We start from the raw sequence: 19,967 nt of genomic DNA on the forward strand, positions 1-19,967 counted from the left end.
TAGAGATGGGAAAAAATGGTTAGTGTAACAGCAACTAGACAGAAGAGAAGAGACTAACTGGAGACAGGAAAGGAACTTTAAAAGAAATGGAAGGAGAAAAAGAAAAGAACAGGGGAATAGAAAGGGGGCCAGATGAAAACACAGAACGTTCAGGTTGAGGAACGGTATTCATTCCTGTGCCAGCACATAATTAGTTGTATCTTCTTAGTAGCCATCCCACAGATCTCTGCATGGGGATAGGGTGTGCACGTGTTACTGCAGGAATCAAAGGCTTATTGTTTGTAGTATTTCAGCCAAGCATGGAACTTCCATTAACAGGGCTATTGATGTCGCAGAGACAGCCATTGAAATTTCAGTCACCAGCAGCCCATGTCCTTGTGAATCAGTGAGTCTGAGAAGGGTAATGTGTGATCCATTGGGTGGGGTAAGCTTCAAGGCAAAGTCCAGGGTCAAAAGTATGGAGACCAAGTCATGAAGGTTCCAAGTGAGAAGTGAATGGAACTTGCTCACCAGAAAAGGTTTTCCCTGCCCAACATGATAGACAGAATGCCAGCATGTGTCCCATACATAGCAAGGCACCAAGTTCCACACAGCAAAGGAGAATGACAAAGAGTATCTGTGGGTTCCTATGCTGTGGGTAATGAGAACTGGCTGTTGTCAGAAATGCCTTGGAATCTAGAGGTCAGGGTTTGAGCCTTGCCACTTGCTTCCTGCACAGTCCCAACAACTGAGCCTGTCTTTCTCTTGGCTTTATCAGGAATGCTCCTTCCCCTAAGAAAACCATGCATTATTAATAGGGGTAGACCTTTTAGGAAGGCTGTCTCTTAAGGATGTCACCTTTTAACCTGCCCCCTTTCCGTTGTCTGGATGTAGATGTTCATTTTTGCAGCCACCGGGTCACATAGTCATCTGGTCCATAACCAAGCAAGTTTTCCAAGTATCTATGTGGGAGCTATAGAAATAAATAGGAATAATTTCTCATTGGAGTCATAGGCAATTGAGGAGAGATGAACCTAGAGAAAATGAAACTAAAGTAAAATTAAATTAAACACCTCACTGCCCTTGAGTCAATTTCCCCTTTGGGTTTCTGAGACTTAAAAGCTTTACAGGAGCAGACAGCCTCATCTTTCTCCTGCAGAGCAGCTTGAGGGTTCGAACTGCTGACCTTGTGGTCCATAGCTCAATGGGTAACTAACTATGCCATCAGAGCACCTTGAACATACAGAAGATTAACTCTATATGAGGCCGAATGAAATGAGTGCTATCATAGAAAACCCAAATTAACCTGTTACCATCTCGTCAACTCCAACTCATGGCAACTTCACTTGTGTCAAAGTAGAACTGTGCTCCGGAGTGATTTCAGTCACTGAGTTTTCAGAAAGAGACCACCTGACCTTTCTTTCAAGGCACCTGCTATAATAAAACTATAAGCAAACTAAGAGAGGGACATTATTATTTTGGCCTTGAGTGAGGACGGAAGGCTTCATTATGGAAGAGGAATCATGTTAAACTGAGGCTTGAATGACGATGCCTTATGAGTGCGAGAGAGACCAAGACCATCCCAGGCTGAGAGGACTGCGTGAAGAAGGGAAGTGACTTTAAGCCACATGCACTAGGGAGTCATCAAAGGATTTTGAAGAAGAGAGAGACGAATGGCTCAACATGGGCTTTAGGAAAAGCGTGTTGTCTTGTTCCTGCTACCATAGAGCAAAATGTTCCTACTTTGTGGATAGCAATGGACCATTGGAGACGAATGGGTGGCTTATCTAGAAGAGCCAGTGAAGGTTGAGTTGGGGGAGAGAGGAGAATGAGCTAGCATCCAAAGACAGGGAGTTCATACCTAGGAGAATGTGAGTGAAGACTCAATGGCGGTCCAAATCCAGGCAGGAAAACAGGTTGGATAGAGACAGGATGCCAGTGTAGCCTTCCAAGCTCATTGATGGGCAAACAGTAGCAGTTCTCCAAATCCCATTGCAGATAAAGAGAGAACATTCACAGCTGTTAAGGAACAGATTCAGCTGGAACAATTGAGGGATACTTGCCCTCTTTCACTTAGGAGGACACTGGCTTGCTGCTGACTTCTGTTAAAAAAAAGAAAGCACAACAAAAGTGTATAGGGTTTATTCCCGTAGTTAATCTCTATGCATTCCGGGAGGCCATTTGGGGTTTTTGTTTGTTTGTTGAAATAAAACACAAATGATTCAATGTGAAGGAGAAGTGAAAATTAGCCATTGACTAATCTTACCAGGATGGACTCAACTCATGCCCTCCATTATGAAATCAGTTCATGTCATGTTACTAGGGGGGTTCTTTGGCCTCCATTCATTAAAAATTACTTATCTGTGTATATATCTATGAGGGGGTACCCCCCAAAAAACAATCCCCCCCAAAGCTATGTATTTAAATTTTTAACAGAACAACCTTATCAGCTTTAAAGTATTCTTCAATACACTCATTACATTTGTCAAATATGCGATTCAATTCTTGGCAACATTTTCCAAACTCATCACCTCATCAAATCATTGTCCTTTCACGCCCCTCTTCATGCACGGAAACAAAATGAAGTTGCATGGAACGAGGCCAGGTGAGTCAGGTGCATGGGACAAGAGAGGCATGCTGGTATTTTGCCAAAAACTGGTGCACTGAAATGGCTGTATGAGCAGGCGCATTGTCATGGTGGCAAAACAAGACCCCTGTCTACCACAAATCAGGCCTTTTTTTATTGCACCCTGTTAGGCTATCTTTTCAGAACCTCTGATTAGAAAGCTTAACAGTCTGACCTGGTGGAATGAACTCCACATGCACCTCGAGATGACATTTTCATCTGTTTGCGAGGTTGATGGACGTCCTGAAAGAGTTTTGTCATCAAACAACATTTCACCCTTTTTGAAATGAGAAAACCACTCATACACATGAGTTTTTCCCATAGTGCCATCCTTGTAAGCTATGTCCACCATCAAAATCGTTTCTGTGGCATTTTTCCCAAGCAAGGAACAAAATTCCACAGTCACATGCTGTTCTCTTAAATCGGCCCTCATAAAAAACGAAGTTCCATCGAAACTTCTTTTATATAAAAATTCACTGTGACCAAAGAGAACCTTCCTAGGTGAGGCCACTGGGTACACTAACTCAGAGCAAGTTTCTCAATGCTCTCCAACAGGAAAAATGTCTCCTACGAAGCTCCGCTCCACCCAGAGCAATTCTGGTGGGGGAAGGGGGGTACCCGCTCATTTCTTTATTTATTTTTGCACAAAGTAAGCATTTACTGGCTTTGTGGTTATCATAGTAGTCTTAACCCAGAGGGTGTGTGTGCTATTTTATGGTTACCTCTCTCTGCATAATTATGTTGTATCTGTTCTTGGGTGCATTTCACATGAGTCCATTGGCTCTTGGGTTGTTTGTTCTTGTCTACTCAGAGAGAAGACTGTCACCTCCTGTTCCCCCATTTTTCTCTTCTCTCACTTCTGACCTGAAGTATTTCCACATCTCCTGTGCATATTCTCAGGGACTTTAGCCATTGAGATGTACTAGGGCTGTGCTAGGAAATTTCCCCACTGCTCAATTTTTCCAGGCTATTGCAAGCATTTTAGTTTTTGGACACTTTTTTGTTTTAAAGGTCCACCATGGAAGGTTACCAAATTTGGTAATTCCATCCATTTTCTGTCCAAGCATGTCAAAAGCCCTGCCCCAAATGCTATCAAAGAGCTTTTCATTGAGCATCTTGGAGCCTGGCCTCCCAGGGGCTCCAAGGCCACTCTTCCACTCCTGGGCCTCCTTACCAGCAATTAGATTTGGCTCCAACAAGTGGCATGTTGTGTTTTCCTTCCATCCTCCTTAAAGCCCAATGTTGCATACATTTGCAGCTGCCGCATGCCTGAAATTCATATTATAACCTGGACTCAGAGAATCTAAGCCGGTCAATTTTTTTTTTTTAAGTGAGGAGGGCAGAGTGTAATTCTTCACTGTTTCTTTTTCATTTGGTTTCAGTTTAACATCCTTTGTGTGAGTCACAAAAGCAAATGTAAAATTCTGCTGGGATTGTATAAAAATTTCCCCTCAGCTTCAAATCCCAGACAAAAATCCCACCCTCATTCCCTTTCCCTCCACGCTGCCCCCTTGCTCCAATTGAGGACCCACGTCTGGATTCTCAGGGGAGTGTTGAAATATCCATTCATGGGAATTATGTTGGACAACTTGACTTGGCTCTGACTGAATGGAGTACCACCATTTGGGGGGTTGGGATATTTGGGTATCGGGTTCATTCTCATGCACACCCTTCTCCAAGGTAAACCACTGGAGTAGCACTGAGTCCCTAGGTTCCATTCTCTCCTAATTTCTAGCACAGGTTTGTAATGTACTCCACCCCAAAGAATATAGAATTGGAAAGCAGGCCCGCTCTATGGAAATGTGGTTGTACAGACTAGTTAGGTCTTGTAGCACTACAAACACTACCATGTATCCCAGACAGAGTCGGAGCGATGATGCCTTAGTTCATTGATGTTCAGACTTCTCCGAAGGCTAATCAATATTCAATGGATCCACATCAGGCTTCTCTCCTCTCCTCTCCTCTCCTCTCCTCTCCTCTCCTCTCCTCTCCTCTCCTCTCCTCAGTGTTGTCTGTTTTTTGACCCAGTCACCCTATTGAAACTCCTCTCAAAGAATCACCCAGAACCTTCTCATTCACACTCAGCAGCTTTTTCTTCCATCATTTCCAACCATGCTACCCTGATCCTCTTTCAACTCTTCCCTGGCCTTCTCTTTGTTCTCCACCGCTTCTCCCATGGCCCTAGCTGCAAAGTGTCCCTGTCACCAGTGCCTCTTCTGCCACTGACTGAGGCCCCTGGCTCCCAAAGAGAAGGAAGTAAGCTCTCCCGTGGGATGGAAAGGCTTCAGTGAGTTGGCATCCCTGGAGAGTTGTTAGGCAGCCTGCTCAGCTGAGTAGGAGCTGCAGAGATGAGAGGACGAGTCGTGACTATCCTGTGGATCGTGGTGCTAATGCTGGGGTTGCTGGAGGAGGGCCGCCCCCATGCCCCCACGCTGCTGGCTGGAGGGCTTCTATTTCTGGGAGGAGGCTTTGACTCATGATACACCTAAATCAGTCTAGTAGCCCCCACCCCCACCCCATTCTACCTACTTCAGCAGTCAAAGGATTTTGCGGTTCTCCAAAGGGTTGAATGTTTTTCTTCATTTCTTAATGGCTGAAGGCAAGAGTGAAGCCTAGCTGGAGGTTGAAACCCTTAGAAAGCATTTTGCCTTAAAAAAAAACAAAGCCATCTAAGCCCTAATGAAGGGCAGTTACTCTGGTGTTCCCCTGCTGACAAGAAAGTTGTCATGGAAAAAGCTCCATGAATCTGTGAGTCAGAGTGTCCAGCTAGGTAGCTCACAAAGCCTGGATGACCTGGATCATCTAACTGTGCCTTTAAAGCACTTTCAGGCAAGGAGCCCATATTTCAAAGAATGAGCGAGACCAGCTACCCTTGAGGACCTGGGCATAGCCTGAAGGTTCTGAGAAAAATGGAATATTTTATGAGGTCTTAAACATGTTTGCAAATAGTGTATTTTATTTCTACCCCAACATACAGTCTTCCGCACAACACTATGCCTCCACCACGACAGATCCTTAGGAAGAAGCACACTCTGGCTCCATGCACCTATAGCCCTCTGCAGGGAACCGGAAACTTTCATTTCCACCAGAGTCAGTTAATGGGGAAATGTGTATTCTTTCTATATCCTATTTTTTATAACTAATGACAGTTGCAGGCTGGAATTCCTGGAAAGAAATGAAATAGACATTGTGTTACTCCAGCCCTCTTCCGGGAGAAGCCATTGGATTATGGCAAGAATATATAGACATTTAGTGGGTACGCTTGGCCACTCACTTATTTGTCAAAAAATCAAAATATGAAATAGGGGTGGGTGTTCAGTGCTTTGGACCCATAGGACAGAGTAGAGCCACCCCATACAGTTTCCTGTAATGTACTCTGTATGGAAGCAGATTATCCCTTGGAGACGCTGCATGGGTTTCAACTCCAACCTTTCAGTTGAGGTTTAACTGTTGCTCCACCAGGATTTTCTAAAAGGAGATCCCAGCAGATCCAGTAAACACCAGAATCTTTGAGATGAGTCCAAGGCTATGGTGCCCCAAAGAATAACAAGAAGATCAGTTTCTGTTGAGTCGATTTCAACTTGGAGTGACTACTACCAGTGTGCAGAGTACAACTGCCCTCCATGGGGTTTTCTTTTGGAAGTAGAGCACCTGGCCTTTCTCCCAAGGCACCCTGGATGAATTCAAACCGTGGAGAAACAGTTTTTAATTCACTCAGAATCCAGATTTCTAGGATCCATGGGGTTAGGGAGACCTACAAGGGCACTGCTTCGAGGTACTCTTGAATTTTGAGCAGACTGATCTCCTAAAAGTCACTCTTTTTTTAAATCATTTTATTGAGGGCTCATACAACTCTTATCAAAATCTATACGTCCATCCATTGTGTCAAGCACATTTGCACATTTGTTGTCATCATCATTTTCAAAGCATTTTCTTTCTACTTGAACCCTTGGTATCAACTCATTTTCCCCTCCCTCCCCTAGCCCTCCCTCCCTCACAAACCCTTGATAATTTATTAATTTATTTTTCATGTCCTACGCTGACCAATGTCTCCCTTCACCTACTTTTCTGTTGTCTGTCCCCCTGGGAGGGGGTTATATGTAGATCATTGTGATCAATTCTCCCTTTCTCCCCCTACCTTACCCTTACCCTTCTGGTATGGCTACTCTCAATATTGGTCCTGAGGGGTTCATCTGTCCTGGATTCCCTGTCTTTCCAGCTCTTATCTGTACCCATGTACATGCTCTGTTCTAGCCGGATCTGTAAGGTAGAATTGGGGACATGATAGTAGGGGGGCAGGAAGCATTAAAGAACTAGAGGAAAGTTGTGTGTTTCATCGGTGCTGTACTGCGGCCTGTAAAAGTCACTCTTGTATCAGGTATAAATCCTGCTAATTAGTAAAGACTGGTTTTTTGGGGACATTGTGTGCTTTTGACGACTTGCCTATACAGTGAATTTCAAGAAACAAACTCCAGGGTTGGACTGTAAACTGTGTTTTAGAGCAATGTTGGTAAGAAGGGGAAAATGAATCTTTGGGCACTCTTTTCTCTTTAGAATACTGGCTCATGAGTCAGAAATGTTGCCCAATTTGCAAATCATATGTTAAATAATTTACATTTTAGCTTAGTAGGATTTTTGTTTTCACACCTTTCTGCTAATAGTCAAAGGCATTGTAACCATTGGTTCCACACAGGGACGTGTTGGGGCCTGATGAAGGGCATCCTTGGCTGCAGGCTGCATTCCTTCCTCTGCCCCCAGCAGCCAAGATGGCTGCTCCACAGCAGGGTTTCTGCAAGTCCACTACGGTATCTTGTGATTTCTCTTGGATTGTGAGTTGTTCTGGGGATGTTTGTCAGCTGCCTAAATCTGAAACCTTTTCTTCTTGAGCTGTTTTAGTCTTTGTCTGAGAGAACCTGGCAGTAAGGAAATCAAAGCTAGACTGTTGCCTTTATTATGATTTTGAAACCCTGGCATGGGAACTTCCACTGAGCCTAGCACACACAAAGCTTGGGAAAAGTTGCTGGACCCAGGTGTATCAAGCAGGCAGGCACAGGCAGTGGAAGAGACTCCATCGGTTATGAACACAATCCTATGGGCCTTTACAAAGCCATTGAAATCCTGAGAAGCTAATAGGAAGCAGATTCTCACCCTCTGAGGGCATCGAAGGGGCACTGGTAGCTTATGGGTTGTGCTGCAATCCAAAAGGCCAGCTGTTCAAAACCACCAGCTGCTCTATCCCATTAGCAGGTAGTCGCAGAAGCTCACAGGGGCAGTTCTATCCTGTCCTATAGGGTCAATATGTGTCAGCAACAACTCAAAGGCAGTGAGTTTGGTTTGGTTTTTTTGGAGGGCGTCAAAGAGGACAATGTATCCTTGCAGGGGCCTCAACTATATCAACAGGCAAACCTCCCAGGGCAACCTGAAAGAAGAGCAGTTATCAAGAAGCCCTGGGAAAGAACGCTGCTGCTAAGCCAACCTTGGGTTTTTTTTCCTTTGCCAGACTTGCACCAGCAGATGGCTTGAATCCAGCCCTAATATAGTAACGGCCGCTCTCCCTGTTGCTTTGCATTTCCTGTGTACAGTTGGCCTTCAGGGCATGAATATGCAGATCTCTCAGGACATTGCCTCTGCAGTAGTTTCCATTGCAATACTCACCTAGCTGCCCATTCCCTCCAAGGGAAATAAAACTTGGAGTCTTAGAAGGCATCCAATCCAATGCGCTGATGTAACAGATGGGACAACTGAGACTCAGAGAGAGGATAGGGAAAGTACTGGCCCAAGGTAAAAGAGTAAGTCAGTAGTTGAGCGAGGCCTAGAACTCAGGGCCTTAGACTTTCATAATAGTATCATATCTACTTTATTAGCCATTAAAGGCATTCTCCATGAGTTCTCTTGGGAGTTTAGGTAGCATCGTGGGTTACACATTGGGTTGCTAACCAAAAAGTCACCAGTTTAAAACCATCAGCTACTCCTTGGGAGAACGATGAAGCTTTCTTCTCCTTTAAAGAGTTAAAGTCTGGGCAGGGTTACCCTTTATGTAATCAGCTCTTATTTAATATAATCCTGTACGTCTTAGCCAGAGCTATGAGACATCGAAAAGATATTAAAGTCATCCACATTGGCACACTGAAGATTTAATTTAAAATTTCTGGAGCTAATAGAAAAATGTGGCAATGTAGCAGGATATAAGATCAGCATACAGAAATCAGTTGGATTCTTGTATATTAAAGAGAATGACACTGAGCAGGAAATTAAAAGAACCATACAATTTACAATAGCTACCAAAAGATAAAATATCTGGGAATAAAGGTTACCAGAGAAACAAAAGACTTACACAAAGAAAGCTATAAAATACTTCGACAAGAGACTTGCACAAATGGAAGAATGCCCCATTCTCCTGGATAGGAAACCTAAATATAGTGAAAATGTCAATGTTACCAAAAGCACTTTGTATATTCAATTCTGATCTAAATCCCAGCACAATCCTTCAAAGAAATGGAAAAACTAATTACCAACTTTACCTGGAAAGTAAAGAAACTCAGATTTAGGGGGGAAAAACCCACCATTAAAAAATAAAAACAAAGTCAGATTTGAAAACCTATTATATAGCCACGGTAATGAAAACAGCGTAATATTGGTACAATGATAAACATGAATGCCAATGGATTGGAACTGAAAACCCAGAAATACAACCCAGTACCTACAGATTTTTTATAAAGGATTAAAACAGATTAAGTGGGGGAAGAGATAGCTTTTTCAATAAATGATGCTGGGAAAATTGCATCTCCACTTGCAAAAGGATGAAACAAGACCCATACTTCACACCATGTACAAAAACGAACTCAATATGTGTCAAAGACCTAAATATAAACCCTAAAACCATAAAGACCAATGAAAAACTAGGGACAAACTTAAGGGACCTGCTACAAGGCATAACTACATTCCCAAATAGAAGACAAAATAGAGGACTGGGACCTTCTAAAAATATGACATTGATGCACATGAAAGACTTCACCAAAAGAGTAAAAAGAGAACCCACAGAGTGGGAAAAATATTTAGCAGTGATATATCAGCTAAAGGGCTAATTTCAGAAATCTATAAAATCTACAACACTTTTATAAGAAAAATAGAAATAACCCACAGTCAAAAAATGGGTATAAGACATGAATAGACAACTTACTAAAGATGACATCCAGGCAGCCAACAATCCTATGACAAAATGTTCAAGTTCCTTAGCCATAAGACAAATATAATTTAAAACAGCAATGGGATACCACAAATACTCTTAGCAAAAACTTTTTTAAAAGAAGAAAAAATAATAAATTCTGGAGATGATATAGAGAGATTAGAATGCAATGCTCATACTTTGCTGGTGGGATTATAGAAATGTATAACCACTGTGGAAATCAGTATGGCGCTTCCTTAAATGCAAATATGAATATCAATAATCCTGATATCTATGTACATGGTTATACTCTAAATGAATAAAGAACAAAATGCAGACAGACATATGCACACCTATGTTTATTGAAGCAATTTCTATAATAACAAAAACTGGAAATAACCCAAAACTCCAATTATAGAGGAATGGTTAAACTGTACATTGCTACAATGGAGTATTATGCAGCCTTAAAAAACAATACCAAGTCTCTCAAACACTTTAAGACATGGGCAAAATTAAAGAACATCATATTTAGCAAAGTTCATCAACCTCATAAAGATAAATATTTTATGACACCATTATTACAAAGGAAAATAAGAAAAATGTTTTTCACACAAAAGGATAAAATTTTAAAGGCTACAATGAAGCCAGAATTGGGGCGGGGTGGGGGGCAGGGAGGTACAGGAAAGTAAGCGGGGTGGGGGTATGGTAAGTGAAAAAAAAAAAAAGAACCACATAAACGGAGGTTTTAAAATAAAAGGAATTACAGACTAGGAAACCCACAGGGGCAGTTCTAAACTGTCCTATAGGGTCACTATGAGCCATAGTCAACTCAATGGCAGTGAATTTGGTGGTTTGGTGCTTTTATGCGTGCTTTGCTTGATGCGGGAAAGGGCCAACCTGCAGCACAAAGGCCAGGAGAGTCGGGGTTGATTGTGTAATGAATACAGAGTGCTGGGTCTATGCTCTGGTCCTAATTAAACTGATTATACATAGGAATGGATTCTTGGATTCGGCATGGGAATCTTCTTGCTGGTCCCACAGTTTTCACTGACGATCAACTTCACGATTTATATGCACCTTACACTATGTACTGAACACTGAAAAGATCTGTTCTGGAAAGTCAATGATACATGTAAAACTATGGATGATTTAAAAGAAAAGGGTTTGTAGGTGATTCCTTTAACACATCTGTCTGAAAGAAAACAGATTTTTTTTGTTTGTTTAATGTGGATGTAGCTTCTTTTTTTTAAAGATTATTTTATTGGGGCTCTGGCAGCTCTTCTAATTCCATCCATCCATTGTATCAAGCACATTTGTACATATGTTGCCATCATCATTTTCTAAACATTTACTTTCTATTTGAGCCCTTGGCCACAGCTCCTCTTTTTTCCCTTCTTCCCCCACCCTCCCGCCCTTGTGAACCCTTGATGAATTATAAATTTTTATTCTTTTTATGTCTGGATTTAGCTTCTTTGTAAGATGCTTGTCGTATGGGTTTTTAATTAATTTATTTAATGACTGTTCCCCACGTACCCTTCCCACAGGCGTCTTGTTTTTTCCAAGGCACGTCTTCCTCTTCCTTCACTTTGGGCCTTCCTCCACACTATTAACAACAGTCTTTGAAAAACCAAAACAAATCAAGACATGCAAGACATGTGGTTTCCTTACTTCAAAACCTTCACTGCCTCCCTGCCGTCCACAGAATCAAGGCTTGTTTTACTAGTTTTTGACATTCCTAATCCACTTGTCCTCCCTGCTTCACTTTTCATCATCCACCACACACTCACACCCGTCCACAAGCCCTCCCGACTCCCCCACCTGACTCACCCCCCCCCAACAATATACCCTCTGCCCTCTCCAAAATAAACTTTGCCTTAGTATGTCCAAATTGTGCCAAATCTTCACAAATAATTCTCTTTCGAATTTTTTTCTCCTTCCACTTCCCTCCCCTGGGGTTCTGTTTGGGTCTTCTCGTGAACCCTAAAGCCTATTTCCCATAATGCATGAGTACTCAGTGCTCAACTGAACCAATCCACATGCCTCCCTCATCCCGAATCTCTCTTCTGCATCTCCATGAACATTCAAGATTGTTGCTTGACTGGGATTCCCACCATCACCAGTAACAGGACCCCAGCTCTTGCTGCTGAATGGGGAGCCTCCGCAAACCTCCAGCCACACCTTAGAAACACCTCCGACAGTTGTCAACAACAGTTCTTACTCAGGGCACTTCCATTTGTGTGAGAGTAAAACTACACTCCATAGGACTTTCAGTGGCTGGTTTTTCCAGAAGTAGATCGCCAGGCCTTTCTTCCAGGGCACCTCTCAGTAACCGCAAACAACTGGGCACAGTCACTGCTTACACAACACAGGAAGCCCCTCAACTACCAAACACACTGCCATTGAGTTAATATTGATTCATAGCAACCCTATCGGACAGAGTAGAGCTGCCCCTTTGAGTTTTCATCAGTCGTCACGGGAGCAGACAGCCTCATCATTTTCCCTTGGAGAAACTGGTGATTTTGAACTGTTGATCTTGTGGTTAGCAGCCCACTAAGATATGAGGTCTCGTGTCTACGGTACCCAATGACTCCCCATCTTTGTTGAGTTCTTCAGTGAGAGAGAACTGACATGATAGTTTGTGTTCTGTCTCCCCAAACCCTTTTCAGTATTTGCTAAAGTGTATCTAAAGCAAGCCTTAAGTACTTGATAATTTTGCTGTGGCAATACCGACTTTTTTTTTTCTTTTTGAAAAGTTCTCTGTAACAGTACACCCACTCCTCACTTACCAGCATGGTGAGGTTCCAAAGACCAGACCATTCTTTGAAGCTAAGCATGGGGCAAAAATCGAGGCTGGCCACCTCCGATCCCTGAATGACAGATCACTGAGCATCATGACGCAGACAAGTTGACACACAGCCATAACCATCGCAGGCAGAATCACTCTTACCGCGTACTTTGGCTTTCACTTCTGCCGGATGTAGGCTTTTAATGTGCAAAAAAGTAAGATACTAATTTTTCACTATGAATGTAAATGAAATGTCAGATAATAGGATAGGTAGTGTAGAGTAAGTGTATATATTTCACTTATCAAAGTTTTCTTTTGTTTTTCTCCCAAAAGGAAGCCATTACTAGGCAATGACTACAATCTGTTGAAGAGCCCCAGTAGTGTAGTGGATTGCACATGGGGCTGCTAACCATCAGGGCAGCAATTCGAAACCATCAGTCACCTCACAGGGTAAAAAACAAGAGACTTTCTACACTCATAAAGATTTCCAGTCTTGGAACCCTACCAGGGCAGTTCTACTCTGTCCTATAGGGTTACTAAGAATTGGAATTGACTTGATGGCAGTGAATTCGTTTTGATAAATTTGCGATCTGTGTAGTACACAAAAATTGTCAAGAAACAGTAACATTTCATAGGAGTTTAGGAGTCGGGTATGTTTCAAATAGCACTTCGGTCACTTTGTAGCTGTGTGAAGGTGGGTCAGCTATGTAACCTGAGTCTTAGCGTCCTCATCGGTAATAGAGAAATGATCATACCAACCTCATTGCATTGCCAAGAAAGTTAAAATTCAATGCATTGGGATCTATAGAAAGAGCACAGGGTCTGGCACACAATGAAGACTTACCAAACAGAAAGGGTTATTTTAGAACATAGGGCCCAGTGTGATTAGCCTGGCTATCAGACAGAGTGCATTGGAAAGCAGACGAATGTAGATGTGGTTACCATATAGATTCGTGTATAAGCCGAGTTTTTCAGCACATTTTTAATGCAGTTTTGTGGTAAAATTGGGTGCCTTGGCTGATATTCAGGTCGGCTTATACTCAAGTATATACGGTAAGCTAAAATCTACCACCTTATCATTTATTCTCCCTGTAGACCCAGTATAAATCTCTAGTCGTTTTTTTTTTATCATTTTCTGTTATCTCTTCACCTGAGGTTCTTCTCTGTTTTACTTTGCTATTGGGGTGTTTGTTTTGTTTTTAATGTGTTTTTCTCTATAGGAAATCCAAGATAGGTAAATGTATAGAGCCGCTGACTGGATCAATAGTCTCTTGGAGTGATGGCAATGGGGAGCTAATAATACTGAGTCCAAGGAGGAAGAAATGTTCTAAAATGTATTGTAGTGATGATCGTGCAACTCTCGTTTGATATATTTAAGCTGTTGAACTGTATGATATGTCAGTGATATGTCGATAAAACTTGTTTAAAGACATTTAAAGCATAGAACCCAAGAGGTAGCAATGACAAGAGATCTTTGGTGGCCAGGAGCCAAAAAGATGAGAAACTAGATTGGTCGTAACTGCTGGGTGAAGCATAACTGCTTCAGTGGGCAAAATGGTTTGTTGTTAGCAGATGATTTCCAGAGCAAAATAAAGCAGGCAGGAGCTGAGGAATAACATGAATAGATGCTATTGCATCTGGATGTTGGGCAAGGGTCATGATCCAGAAAAGAAATCTGAAAGGGTTGCCGAGAGCGCCCTCATTCGGGTCAACCCTAAAAATACTTCTCTTCATTTCAATGGAGAAACCCGACCGTGGCCTAAGCCTGTGCTCTCCTGCAGCTGCCAGCTGACCTCGGCCTTCGCTGTTCCCTGCAGAGCTCATCTTTCAAAGAAAGAGCTCTGATTGCGAAGGAGAGCATTGCTCTTTATTCTTTCCTTTGATTTGGGGTGGTGTGTATTTGGTTTTTTAGATGGTGGGTGTTGTTAGGTGTCATCGAGTCAGCTTCTGGGCAGAGAGAGCTTAGGGGTAACAATAGAACTCCGCTGCTATGTTATAATCAGCAAGTGAACTTTTCCTGGAGCATCAGGGTTCCCCGGAAATTTTGACTTGAATTACTTTTAGCACCCAAGCAGAATGATGTTCTCAGTTTTTCAGTGTTGTTCGGTTTGGGTACTTATTTCTATTTTTTTATCATTTGTTGTTGTTGAAAATATACCCTGCAGACCATACTTACATTCAACAATTTCTACATTTACAATGCAGTGACATTCCCTCCTTACTAGCGAGAGAAGATACTCTGAAAGCAAAATCTTATCAGATTTCTACACAGGAATACAATGTTGTTGTTAGGTGCCATCGGCTTTATTCCGACCCTATGCACAGGTGATCAAAACACTGCAGGGTCCTGCATCTTCCTCACCATTGTTCCTATTGTGGCAGCCACTGTGTTAGTCCATCTCCTTGAGGGGCTTCCTCTCTTTTGCCACCCCTCCACTTTACCAGGCATAATGTCCTTCTCCAGAGACTGATCTTTCCTGACAACATGTTCAAAGGATGTTAGATGAAGTCTTGCCATTCTTGCCTGTAAGGAGCACTCTGGCCTTACTTCTTCCAATACAGATCGGTTAGTCCTTTTAGCAGGCCGTGATACTATCAATATTCTTCTCCAGCACCACAATTCAAATGCATCGATTCTCCCGTGGTTTTCCTCATTCAATGTCCAACTGTCACATGCATATGATGGGATGGAGAACACCAAGGCGCAACTTAGTCCTGAAAATAACATCCTTGCTCTTCAATAGTCTAAAGAGGTCTTGTGCGGCAGATTTACCTAATTCAATACACTTTTTGACCTCTCAACTGCTGCTTCCATAAGCATTGATTGTGGCTATGTACTGTAAAATAGGACACTATTTGCTTTGGATGTGGTGTGAACACCATATTAAAACTTAGTGGGACCCCACTTCTAATTGGTCATCCTTGCTGCTGCTGCTGCTGCTGCTGCTGCTGCTGCTGCTGCTGACTAGAGGAACAGGAAGCAGCAGCAACTGGACCAGCAGGAGCTGCAAGGGCTACCAGGGAGCGGAGCAAAAGGAAGCCAATAGATAGGGACAGAGTGCACCCAGCACCACCTGCCATGCTACCCACCTAAGCGGCAGACGCAGTCCAGGACCCTGAAGCCCACCTACCCACCATACAAAGCCTAAGAGCTGTGCCCAGAGCCACGCCCATTGCCTCACCCACCTACATTCCACTGAGCGTCTCATGTTGCAAGATCCTGGGTTTGAGGTCTTTAAAGCCATTGGTTTTAGATGCTGTCAAATCAGTTCTGATTCATAAGGACCCTAAGAACAACAGAACAAACCACTGCCAAGCCCTGTATCTTGCTCACAATTGTTCCTGTGTCTGAGCCCATTGTTGTAGCCACTGTGTCAGTCCATCCCGTTGATGGTCTTCCTTTTTGTCACCGATCTTCTACTTTACCAAGCCTGATGTCCTTCTCGAAGGACTGTTCTCACCGGATAACATGTCCAATGTCCATGAGACAAAGTCTTGCCATTCTTGCCTCTAAGGAGCATTCTGGCTGGATTTCGTCCAAGATAGATTCGTTTATGCTTCTGGCAGTCCATGGTTTATTCATTATTCTTCGCCAAAACATTATGTATTGTCCAAAATTCACATTCCAATCACCAGTAAATGTCAATGCCACTTGACTAAATGTATGATCCATTGTAGACTCCAGAAGATGGTAAATAACTTCAATTTCTTCATGAGTCACTGCTGTCTTAATTTGAGTGATGGTGTTATTAATTGATCTCCTTACATGTGTATAGATATTGTCCTGTCGCTGACATCATTGTACTTTGGACTAAATCTTAATACATTCCTTTTGGCTATGAATGCAATGCTGTTCCTCTTCAGCTTGTCCCTCCTGGCCTGGTAGGCCACAAGATTGATACCAAATGGGCAATAGCTGTTCATTTCAACCTAGCATATTTATCTTTATCCATTACATTGTCTTTCCCAAAGATTCAGAGTGTGTACATGCCATGTTCTGATTATTAGTGCATGTTTGCAGCTGTTTCTTCTTGTTTTGAGTCATGCCACATCCGAAACACTTTTTCCCATCCCTGTCATTAGGGTAGACTACTTTGAGATGGTAGCTCTTTCATGGTTGTATTTTGAGTGCCTTCCAACCGGAGAGACTAATTATTGGACAATGTTCCACTGCTGTTTATAATAGTTTTGTTGCCTTTTTAGAAGGAGATAACCCGGTCCTTTTCCCTAGTATGTCTTAGTCTTTGTGTTTGTCTGGAAACTTAGCTGAAATCAGACTATTTGAGATAATCGGGGCTCCAGTTCCCGTGTCACAGCAGCGTGCAAGCCACCACAGTACAAGCAGCTGACAGAGAAGTGGTGATCACAACCATTAGGGAGAAATCATACAAATACAAGGGCAGTTCCTCTACCTTTAAAATAATTAAAATTATAGGTCATAGTAAAATTCAAAATGATTTGTATCAAATATGATAAATGATCCAAAAATCACAAATTATTCAAACCAAAAGAGAAAAAAAAATCAATACCCACTGGATAAAAGGCAAAGATATGAATAATTATTCACCGAAAAGTATAATTATCAACCTCAAGAATTAATTCAATGGACGGCAAACTTTTGAGAAGGAAGTGCCAATTCCTGTGCCTCACAACAATTGAAAAATTATTGGTGATCCATAAATATATTCTTACAAACAAGTGAACTCACCATTATCTGACTAATAATCTTTCACATTGTTCAATTTTCTTCAGAGCCATATGTCCCCACCGGAAGAGCCCCACATCACTTGAGAGCCATAGTTTGCCAAACCCTGCACTAGACCATGGGAAAAAGTTTATCTGTACTTATAAGCAGATATCTTCAACTTAAGAAATGATGTCAATTTGAAGATATCATCTTCTCCTGGCTAAATTCAAAGCTGTGGTGTCACAATGGTTAAGTGCTCAGCTGCAAACAGAAGGTTGGCAGTTCGAGCCCACCATCTGACGCTACAGAGATGATAGGTTTCATAATCTACTTTAATAAAGAAATCCGCTAAGAAAATCCTGCGGGGGTAGTTTCTACTCTTTTTCCCCAGGTCATTGCGTGTCTGAATCCACTCAGCGGCACTCCACAACAACAGATCGGCAACTGAAATAGCTTTCTGGACCGAGGGCGAGTGAACTTGGTTCCCTCACCACAGCTGGTGGAATTGTAAAGAGCCCCGGCACTTTTGGAAAGCAGGATTGCAGTCCGTGTAATCCGACCCCTGGCTTTGATCGCCTTGCCCTAACCAGTGCCAGCCTCAGAGCCACCCTGGTCCAGGGCCCTGCCCTGCCCACATCCTGGACCTGCTGAGTCCCCACGCTTTCTTCCTATGACTTCCTGAGGGTTTCATCCCCTGTAAGAGGAGCTCTTCCTTCCTTCCCTCTGTAGAATCCCAGTGATTTCCTCTGTACCTGCCCATGTCTATCTCCGTGACCTAAAGGATCTTGCTGACTCCTTTGGTCACAGGGCAACTGGCTGGTGAGGTGGCTCTCATCCCATCACCTTCACAAGCTGTGAAAAACTCTCCATGTGCGCAAAAAAAAGAACAAAAACTGTCCATGTGCCAGGGGGTGGGGAAAAGACATAGAAAATAGAGACATTGAAGGCTAACTCTAAAGAAGTGAAGGGGTGACAATGTGAAGATCAGGAAACTCAGCGGAGTGAAACGAAGCGCTGGGTCAGGTGCCAGCCAACCCATGTTTACTTCGACTGGCCTCCTAGAAGACTTTTGTTGTAGACCAACTTCAACATCCTCATTGCTTGTCTGAGTCATGAACCTAGCTCAGAGAAGGAAAGAATAGGCCATTGGATTTGGAAGACATTAGCCTTTACCCATAAGCCTCTCTTCAGTCTTCATTTGCTTGCTATCCGTTTAATTGCTAAGATTTATATCAGTGTTACTTTGGGCCATTGCATGACTGTTTTTTGAAGGTCCCATGAAAAGACGATATAAATGAAAGACTACTTTGGAAAAATAAAACCACTTGTTACGGCAACAACCCTATCCTTAACACTAATTAAAGCAAGCCTTCCAACACAAGGATATCGGTGTGGGGTATAGGGCCTAGGAAAATACATAGGGTTTCAACAGCCCCACCAACACATGCACAAGGACACCCGTGTATTCACCCACAAGGCACCTTGGATTTCAATCCTGGTGAGATTAGATCTGGTGATCCAGATAGTCAAGCACAGCCTTGTCTGAGCTACAGGGGCGGGGATGGGGTGGGGGGTGGGGATGAGAGGGGAGAGAGCAGCAGCTGACCAGCACAACAAAGCTCTCCCTTTCCTTTCGATCCCTGGAGGAAGAACCTTTGGCCGCCATATTATTTCCCCCTCAAGTCTTCCTCGCTCTTTCCAACCTTCTGGTGGCCTTCCATGCAAAGGAAGCAAGAAGTCAGAGCTAGGCCTCCCAGCAGTTCACCCGAGCACTGGAGTCATGACTATTGTGAGCCTTGTGTTGTTGAAACCCCTGTATTTAAAGGCCTCTTCTCTTTTGGCAGAACTGGCTTATGATCTGGACGTGGATGAGGCTCCGGGAAATAAGCAGCATGCAAACCAGAAGGACAACGAGATCACCGTCTCTCACAGCGCTGGGACCGGGCATTCTCCGCTCAAAGTGCTAACCAGCCTGGTGACCTCGGTGATGTGCTTTTCTTTCTTGGTGCACTGACTCCCCGGTGCGTGGGCCTCCTGCTGTGTCGTCAGCACCCCGTGGTCTTCCTCTATAAAGGAAACCACCCTCTTATTTTTTTATCTTCGATTCCTCCTCAAACCATTAAGTAGAGAACTAACCGTGAGTTATGTTTTCGAAATCAAATGGAATATTTTATGAGGACGGTCAATTTTAGTGGTAGTATAGAGTGTGCTTTTGCAAAGAAAAAAACCCATCAAAGTTGTGCCAAATTATTTTCCTATGTTTGGCTGTCGAAACATGGTTACCATGTCTCTCTCTCTCTCTTTCTCTTTGCATGGATTTCTTTGAAAAAATAAAATAAAATAAACGCTCAAATAAAAATGTGTTGGGTCTCTTTTGGTAGCCTTTGTCTATGGCGCCCGTTCAGTGCTTTTCGTCCTTCTCCCTCCGTTTTCTACTCAGCATAACAAAATCATGCATGAGAGGACTTCACCCCACTACTTTTTGGTAGAGAATCAAGCCTAGCTCCAAACCCCAATCAAATCAATCCCTCTCAATACATGCCCAAGCCACAGGCTACATTTAGAAATCCGGCGTTGGCTCGGAATGTCTTGCCTATGAAACCAAAGGCATTCTCAGGTCTCTGAAAATTCTATTTTGTTAAACTGCTTAGCCCTCATAGAAATCCTCTTGCAGGTTGGGGATGGGAGGGCACATAAAATTACACAATTAATACTCTTCTGGAGC

The 19,967-nt window shown here is 42.9% G+C and overlaps 1 protein-coding gene across 1 annotated transcript in view; it reads left to right on the forward strand.

The window, feature by feature from the left end:
* The window catches only part of GPC3 (glypican 3), a 460,111-nt gene extending 440,516 nt beyond the window's left edge, over positions 1 to 19,595 (forward strand). Inside the window, exon 8 of the mRNA XM_004715367.3 lies at positions 19,087 to 19,595. Within this exon, the coding sequence (XP_004715424.1) occupies positions 19,087 to 19,256 (170 nt within the window). The 3' untranslated portion in view covers positions 19,257 to 19,595. The remainder of the gene's footprint in view (positions 1 to 19,086) is intronic.
* The last annotated feature ends 372 nt before the right edge of the window (positions 19,596 to 19,967 follow it).

This window comes from Echinops telfairi, unplaced genomic scaffold (assembly GCF_000313985.2).
Source record: "Echinops telfairi isolate 266 unplaced genomic scaffold, ASM31398v2 ScPeMD7_20;HRSCAF=75, whole genome shotgun sequence".
In the NCBI taxonomy this organism is placed as follows: domain Eukaryota; kingdom Metazoa; phylum Chordata; class Mammalia; order Afrosoricida; family Tenrecidae; genus Echinops; species Echinops telfairi.